General features: G+C 42.3%; 1 protein-coding gene across 1 annotated transcript in view; it reads left to right on the top strand.

The window, feature by feature from the left end:
* LOC137979316 (uncharacterized) overlaps nt 1–7,373 on the top strand; it is a 14,004-nt gene extending 6,631 nt beyond the window's left edge. The window contains exons 2-3 of the mRNA XM_068826554.1: nt 1,097–1,306; nt 5,579–7,373. Coding sequence (XP_068682655.1) covers nt 1,172–1,306; nt 5,579–6,955 — 1,512 coding nt within the window. The 5' untranslated portion in view covers nt 1,097–1,171 and the 3' untranslated portion in view covers nt 6,956–7,373. The remainder of the gene's footprint in view (nt 1–1,096; nt 1,307–5,578) is intronic.
* Nucleotides 7,374–8,658: the final 1,285 nt, after the last annotated feature.

Here is an 8,658-nt window from a genome sequence, read left to right as displayed (position 1 = left end):
TTTCCGCTGTAGGCTCAGGGTTTTTTGAAACATCTCCGCTGGTGGCAATTACAAGCGCAATCACAAGCATAAGTAGCTTATGCTAGTGAAAACTAACATCGAACGAAAATTATCCACGGCATCCGCCATTTTGTTCAATTACTCAGACGTGGGGCTCGGTTTTTGACACCCTTCGAGCAGAGCCTCTAAAACTCGGCAGCGAGCGAGAAAGCGAGGCTCTGCAGAAATCGTGTCAATTCTTTTAAGTCGCCGCAGCCCAACTTTCTGGACCAGTCACTCCGGTCAAACCGGTTTAGGCAGCGAGCCATCATATTTTGGACAAGGCGAAGGTCAAAATCGAGCCTTCAGTACGAAAATCAGTATGGCGTCTAGGGGTGCGATCCAGACATGGCCTGGGCTTGAGACTGTCTCCAAGCAACGGCTTGCGCATACTCAATAAGGACTCTACACGTCAGAGTCTTGTCTTTCTCGTCGAGCTGCTGGCAAGGTGGGTTTTTGAAGGAGAAACTGAGAAATTGGTGCTGGTTTTATCAAGCGGGTTAAATTCGCTCTAACGAATTAACGCTCGAAACGTCAGCCATTGGAAAAAACAATATTACCCTCACTGAAGAATTGTTAATCCAGCCTGGTTTGTTTTCGTTTTCGCAAAAGGTCAGTGGTCATGGTTGATAGCCAACGTAGGACCTAGGTTTATAGATTCGGCGGAAGCCACTGAGAAAATTTGACGAAGGGATAACGCTGGAAACGAAAGCCATCTCATCCTTTTACGGTGGCGTTTCAAACCTCTATCAACTCGTACAGGGGGTGTCGAGCTGGCGTAGTGGTGAGAGCGCGCGCTTCCCACCATTGTGGCTCGTATTCGATTCCCAGACTCGGCTTCATATGTGAATCGAATTTGTTGGTTCTCTACTCTGCTCCGGGACTAGGTTTTTCTCCGGCTAGTCTGCTTTTCCTCTCTCCTCAAAAGTCATCATTTGATTTAAGTTGCGTTAATAGGTTCAGTTTGAAAGAAGGGTTTAGAGGACAAAAACAAAGGAAAGTGGATGATATGCTAATATCCTTCACATTCAATGCAACTTGTTTCTACTATTTACAGCGGTCTTACCCAAGCGAATATAAGAGGTATTCCCCAAATGCATTCATCATCATTTCGATAGAAGACTCAAGCAGTATGTCTGATCCGGCTCCTCAACCACAGGAACAACCTCCTCAAGTGCCAAGGCCGCCTCAAGACGCTGTCGTACAAAACATTGTTGCTTCAGCAACTCCAGCTGCGGATACTCCGGCTACTCCTGACCAGCTTGAGGTGCATGTCGTTTTAGCCTTTCCTCTTTATTTTTATACTCTTCTGTTTTGCACGAGTTCGGATCGGTTCATTTCGCGCCCGTTACCCTCGTGGTCTTTTATCCGCTTCGCTGCTCCCTTATTAGTTTTATGGTATTATTCGGCTTCTTCATTTTATTCCGTATTTTTAGTACTTAGTAGCTTTAGCTGGCTTTTACCCTCCCTTTTCCAGTTTGTTAAGTTTTCGGCAATTTTGTGCCTCCTTCATTACCGCGTGCTCCCTTCACTTTTGCATATTTATAGTAGTGTCGCATTTATTTGCTTGCCCTTGCTATAATTAATTTATTAAGTCCTCTTTGGCATATTTTCCAGCATGAGATGTTTATTATTTATTTCCTCATGGCCGATGTTTAATTGGCATATTTTCCGGCATGAGATGTTTTGTTATTTGTTTCCTCATGGCCGATGTTTAATTGGCATATTTTTCCGGCATGAGAAGTTTTGTTATTTGTTTCCTCATGGCCGAGGTTCGATTGGCATATTTTCCGGCATGAGATGTTTATTATGTGTTTCCTCATGGCCGGTGTTTAATTGGCATATTTCCCGGCTCGAGATGTTTATTATTTGTTTCCTCATAGCCGATGTTTATTTGGCATATTTCCCGGCATGAGATGTTTTGTTATTTGTTTCCTCTTGGCCGATGTTTAATTGGCATATTTTCCGGCATGAGATGTTTTCTCGTTTGTTTCCTCATGGCCGATGTGTATTTGCATATTTTCCGGTATGAGGTGTTGTATTGATTTGTTCACTCATGGCCGATGTTTAATTCGCACATTTTCCAGCATTGGATGTTTTGTTGCTTGTTTCCTCATGTGGCCAACGTTGATTTGACATATTTTCCGGCATGAGATGTTTTCTCGTTTGTTTCCTCATGGCCGATGTGTATTTGCATATTTTCCGGTATGAGGTGTTGTATTGATTTGTTCACTCATGGCCGATGTTTAATTCGCACATTTTCCAGCATTGGATGTTTTGTTGCTTGTTTCCTCATGTGGCCAACGTTGATTTGACATATTTTCCGGCATGAGATGTTTTGTCATTTGTTTCCTCATGGCCGATGTTTAATTGGCCTATTTTCCGGCTTGAGATGTTTTATCATTTGTCTCCTCATGGTCGATATTTATTTGCATATTTCCCGGCATGAGATGTTGTATTGACTTGTTGCCTCGTGGCCCATGTTCAATTCGCATATTTTCCGGCATGGGATGTTTTGTTATTGTTTCCTCATAGCCGATGTTTCAATCGAATTTTTCCCGGCATGAGATGTTCTTATTAAACGTTTCCTCTTGGCCGATGTCATTTATTTAGTTCACATGTTGCCTGGCTCGAGATGTTTAACGCGTTTGTTACCTCCTAACGAACGTTAATTTATCCGATTGGATTCATAATTTTTTCTGACTCCTGATTTCGTGCCTCTTTCACCGATATCGGTTTGTAGATGTCTTTGAGCACAGCACCAGATATCTGATTTCTGCATTCATGTTTTTGGCTGGAAATTCGATTATTTACTATTTCAAGCTTACTTTATTGCTTTATTTGCCGATAAAGAATATACGCAGGTTTTAGACCGCATCTCGAAGGTGGACAAGTCGCTTCGTTCAGAACGCACCCAACGAGTTCCCACCGTTAATCTAGATCTGCCTGGTTTTTCTGGTAGAGGGTCCTCCAGGCCCCAGCGTCTCGTATGTTTCTATTGTGACATCCCCGGCCACTTCGCGAATAGATGTTTTCGTCGTAGCCAATTTGTAAACCGCTACTCCCCGTATTCTAGGCGGGGTCGTGGCGTTTATAAGTAGATCTCTCTTATTTCTTGTATCTCCCTCTAAATTTGCTGGTTTATAAAATTATATTGTCCTAGAGTCCATTAATTTTCTTTATCTCTCCCTATTTGCGCCCCGCTCTAGGATGACAGTTTTGAAAGGGAGTCTAATTCCCTCTCGGATTACTGAGGCTCAAAGCTGTCATCCCTTGAGCCATCTCCTCCCTTATTTTCTTTTTCACTTTTTTCTTTTCTTTTAGTCCCCTCCCAAGCGCTTTAAGTTCGCCTATATCTTTCCGGAATGGGAAGTTACTCCTGATTTCAACCCAAAAGTGTACCCAGACCTTCAGTACGTTGGGTCAAGTTTGATAACTCACCTCTTGAGATGGCTCAGGGGATGACAGATAACAATGGCCATGTCTCTCTGGAATTTGTGGAAGCAGTTCTTGATGGCCATGCCCTTGGAGACCCTTCTATGCTCGCGTTTCGGGATCCGGAAACCTTTGTCGCAGGTTCTCTCCACAATTGCTTTCCTGCCTGGGAACGTATCTCCAAGTGTGCTCCATTCTAACTCACTCCCAAGATTTTGCATTGGATCAAAAACTGTGTTGACGTACACGAATTGTTTTTTTTTTCGACCCTTCAAAGGCCAATATAAGGGGGAAAACTTTGACTCTAGTTTTCCCCCGCGTAAGACCTTTCCTAATGCCATCTCGTGTAAACCCTTTTCCATAGTTTTCGTTCAGGCTGCGCTGTTACCTTAGCCCTGTCGGGCTCTCCACCGGCAGATGTTATGTCGCATGTTGGTTGGACGAACTCAAAAACTGCGTTGTATTACCTTAAGTTAGCCGATGTCCTCCGGGCTGGGGCCCCGTGTGACCTGCTTGCTTCAGATTCCTGCTCGCCTCAGTCTCGAGAAGCCTCGCGAGTTTATCTTGATTTTAATGACTTAAAGAATTTCGTCACCGCGTTTCCCGCTACTTCCCTCTTAAGGTTACCCCTTTAGCTCTTGTTTTTTCCTTTCACGTTTTTCCTCTTTCGGGTTTTAGTTTTGGGGATTTTCTTTTGAGACTGGGTATGCTTACTGGACTGGCTATTCGTAGTACCTTGTGTTCTAGTATTATTCCTGTGTGGCCGCCAGACCTCCATACCTCAATAGGAGTGCGGGTAAGATCGCTGTAAATAGTTTACTATTTACAGCGGTCTTACCCAAGCGAATATAAGAGGTATTCCCCAAATGCATTCATCATCATTTCGATAGAAGACTCAAGCATTCTCTGTAAGGCGTCTCCTACATGTATCTCCTTTTATACACTGTAACCTGTACTCCTTCCCAATAGCCACCTTCGGATCTCCTTTACCCTCCCTCTCCTCCCAATCTCTCAGTTGTGCTTACTGTTCTGTATATCTTCATCTGAAGGTGGCCGCCAGACCTCCATACCTCAATAGGAGTGCGGGTAAGATCGCTGTAAATAGTTTACTGTTTTTGTCCATTCTGCCTCACTTTCAAGCTGAATATTGATATTTCGAAAATGGCCTATTTGTGTCTCCAAATGGGCCATTTCCGAGTTAATGTCTTCCTCCTTTTCAAAGCGAATCTAAGAGCGAAGTTTTTGTGATTAGTTCTACTTTACATACGAATGAAAACTAATTTGCATAAGAAAAACTTCGCACTTAGACTCGCTTTGAAGAGGAGGCAAACATGAACTCGGAAATGACCTATAAGTGGTCCAGCGCTGGAAGACTGGACAATTGAGTGAATAAAGCTTCTTTCCTTTTCCCTTTCGAAATTAAAAAGGAACAACGTTTCGCCGTCCCCATGACAGTATTGTCAAGTTCAAAATGTCAGAGTCAATTGCAACGATATTTGTGAATAAGATTATGTAAATATAATTGAAAAAAGGCGGCAAAGTATTTACGAATGTAATAGAATCAGTTACGTATTCAAAAGTTTGACACGAATTGATGCAATGCTATCAGCGAAACGCTGTTCGTTATTAATTTCGCTAGTTTCACTCGCCTCCCACCATAATGATCCGGCTCCGATTCCTATACTCGGCGTCATATCATAATATGTGGGTTGAATTCATTGGTTCTCTACCCTGCAACGAGAGGTTTTTCCCCGGTGCTCCGGCTTTTCCTTCTCCTCAAAAATCATCACTTGACTTGATTTGCGTTAATTTTTTATTTCAGTTGAATTTGTCCCCAGTTAGTGCTCCAGCGCTGGAACGACCAGACACTTAATAGAGTTCTTTTCCTTTTTTATTCTAAAATGTTCATCTAAATCTCCTCTTTTCCTTTTCGTTTGATAAAACCGAATCTTCGTGTTTCACTCTTCCGCCGACGCAACACCACTTCATTCTTTTGTCGTTTGGGAAAATGTACAACAACTCTCAAGAATGAAAAGCCAGTCAATGATCATTTCGGCAAAACTTCTGATTAACACAGTTATTGTTTTTCCTTTTCATTGTACAGGTGACCCTGGCGAGAGGAAAGGATATGAAACTTTCACCTATGGCGATAACGCAAATAGAGGGCACGGGAAGACAGCGAAGATGTCATCTATTTCTCCTTGGATGTTTTATTGTTGCTTCTTTTGTTCTTTACTTTACTTTTGTGGTTTTTGACTCGCGTCTTGGCACAACAGCGGAAGTATCAACAATCACATTAACAGATAGCAGTACCGTTGAAACACACCAACGGATAACATTACTCTTAAGAATGCCAGGCAAAGTTTTGAAGCATAAAGCGCGTTACTATTGTGATCTCTTCAGGACCACAGTTCTCTTTTGGCCACCATCGTATGGGAAGACGGTTATTGTGCTTGACGAAGAATCAGAAATGGATCACGAGTTTGGAGAAATTGTTACTAGACACACCCGGGAGCACTTTCCAGAGTACAAGCTGGAAGTATTCTTCGAGCCACTACCGCATGACAAAAGTATATTGGAAAATCCTGGCTTGGCAAGACGTCCAGGCTACAATCGCCAACTTTGGAGTAGTTTCTTTCTTGATTTGTACACAAACGATCCAATCATAGCTTGGATGGACAGTGATGTCGCATTCATCACACCTGTGACAACCTCCTTGATATTTAGCGGTTCAAATTTAAGGGTTCTAGGTTGGGACTGTAGTTTCCACTTCCGTTGGGTAAAGGCGTGGGCGATAACGTCAGAGAGGGCGTTAGGATTACCGTATGTAGCTGATTTCATGTCCTATTTCCCAGTGTACGTCTACCGAGATACCTTTGCGCGCTGTAGGGAACACATTATGAAGCACTGGAATGTAGCTACCTTTGAAGAAGCCTTCAAGTTGTTTTATCACGATAAAAACCAGCTCTCCCCAGTTAGTATCATACTGAGTTATGCTTGGTTTTTTGAAAGAGATCGATATGACTGGAATATAAAGATATGCTCTGATTTAACGCAGTTCAACAAAAAGTTTCCATCTGGGGCTACTATTGGACCAGAGCACGTGGAAGATATTTTGTCCCAGCCTCAAGCGACCTTCCATGTTCCTTACGGAGAGTTTTTGTCTTCCCATATTTTGATTAGTTACTGCTTGTCGCACGAAGCAGCCGGAAATACGCCTGATATTTGTTTGAAACATAATTTTTCGTTGAGTGACAACTTAGATCTGTTGCATCATGATCTCCAATATGTAAAAAAGGTTCGACCAAATCCTTGCTCGGATAATAAGTTAGATTATTGTCTTCAAGTTTTAGGACGTCATTATAAGGCAGTTGGTCTCGAGATGAAAGAGGATGGACGCAAAGTGGAATGGAAAAATGTGCAAACTGTCGAGAACCTTGCAAAAGATCTTGGCATAACATGTAAACCTTTACTTTACTGAAGACTGTCGATTGCATTGAGCAGATGCCTTGGTATACGATTGGGAAGGGAAGAAACACAAAAAGCAGGAGACAGACCCTGAGTTAAAGTGGTGTGTGCAAGTTTGACGAAGCAAAGTGTTTTCTATCGTCCTTGTCTCAACTTGTGTAATTCACTACTTGCGCAATCCCATAATACACCTCTATTACCCCCCAAGACTTTTGCATAACCATTGTAGTGAATATTGGACACTAGAGCGGCGGAGACCGCTGGATGACAATTACTATCCAAGAGGGCGCTTGAAAGAAATGAACATTTTGTAAGTTAGGACAGTTTCCTCTCCCAGAGTTTTTTAAACAATTGTGTCTATAATAGTTGAAGGAGCTGAGTAACACAAATGTGACGGTGTCAAGAAAAGTTAATAAAGGAAATAGCTCACATTTGGTTGCCGTCGGTGACTCCAAAGCCTCTCTTGCTCTAACAGGATTAACTGTTGTAGGGTAACGTGAAGTACTGTTTTCTACCCATGTAAACTATGTGAGCGTTAGCTCTTCTACTTGCCGAGAATTTGACATCTTCAATTCCCACGACTTGTTCCCATCTCACCTTGTAGCTCAGTCGGTAGAGCAGCGGTAATCTTATCCGAAGGTCGTGGATTCAATTCTCACCCTGGTCAGAGTTTTTCTCTGTCCTTGTGTGGGCCCATTTCCATTAGTAGGGCTAACGCTCACATGGTTCACATGGGTAGAAAACAACACTTCAGATTACCCTACAATAGTTAATTCTGTTGAAATATAAAGTGCTAAACGGCCAACGTTTGCAAAAATGTAACCCTTTCCCTCTTGCTTTAGCTGGCCGTAATGGCAACACTGGCTAAAACGTCACTTAAGAAAAACTTAGTGCTATCCTAACTATTTCGCGATGATTGCACCTTAATGTATATATCCTTGCAGTTATCTGGACAGTTTAAGGAATGGTCCTTATTGGAGTTGAGCCTGCAAGCACATTTTCTTTTCTTTAAAACTACATACAAAAGAGGCTTAAGGGTCAATTCAATACAAAATGACCCCTTAGCCTCGTTCATGTAGCAAAACCGCTGATAACTCCAATAACGGCTATTGTTGCTTACAGATTCCTGAAAGATTCAGGTGGCTCTAACGTGATTCCTCTGCGATCCACCAGAATTTTCCAGGCGTCTGTAAAGAAGTAATTGCTCAAATTGTCCAGATAAGTGAGAGGATCAGTTTTCCCTTTCGATTCCGTCTTAGTCGCGTTACCCTTAGTTGCGTCTAACCCTAACCTATCATGAAAATGGATCAATGTGAACGGTTTCAAAGTAACGGTAGAAAATGTGCGGTTCATTGTTTTTTGACAAGTTGTCGTCAAAACCTGAAATTTGGTGATTTCACATTGTTGTTTTGTTGATTACAGCAAAGAAATGTGCTTAAACGTGTATTGCACTCGTAGCAGGTTTTTTTCCCCTTTTTTACCATATTGCTTTGTGATGTAGTCGTTGCCGTAGTCTCGTCGTTGCTTAGTAAGGTGGCTCAAACCAGTTTCAACAATTTGGAGGAAATGTTCTTACTATGAGATTTAACTCTGTAACGCTGTTTCAGACGGCAATCTTATGGTAAAAAATGAAACGCCAATAATTGCTTAACAAGATAAACTCATGGATATGACGCAATTGTTTACCATGGCAACAAAAGAGCCATGCAAAGACGC

Source organism: Montipora foliosa, chromosome 12, assembly GCF_036669935.1.
Source record: "Montipora foliosa isolate CH-2021 chromosome 12, ASM3666993v2, whole genome shotgun sequence".
Lineage (NCBI taxonomy): Eukaryota > Metazoa > Cnidaria > Anthozoa > Scleractinia > Acroporidae > Montipora > Montipora foliosa.
The sequence above is the reverse complement of the archived record's forward strand: the minus strand, read 5'-3'. Positions and strand labels throughout refer to the sequence as shown.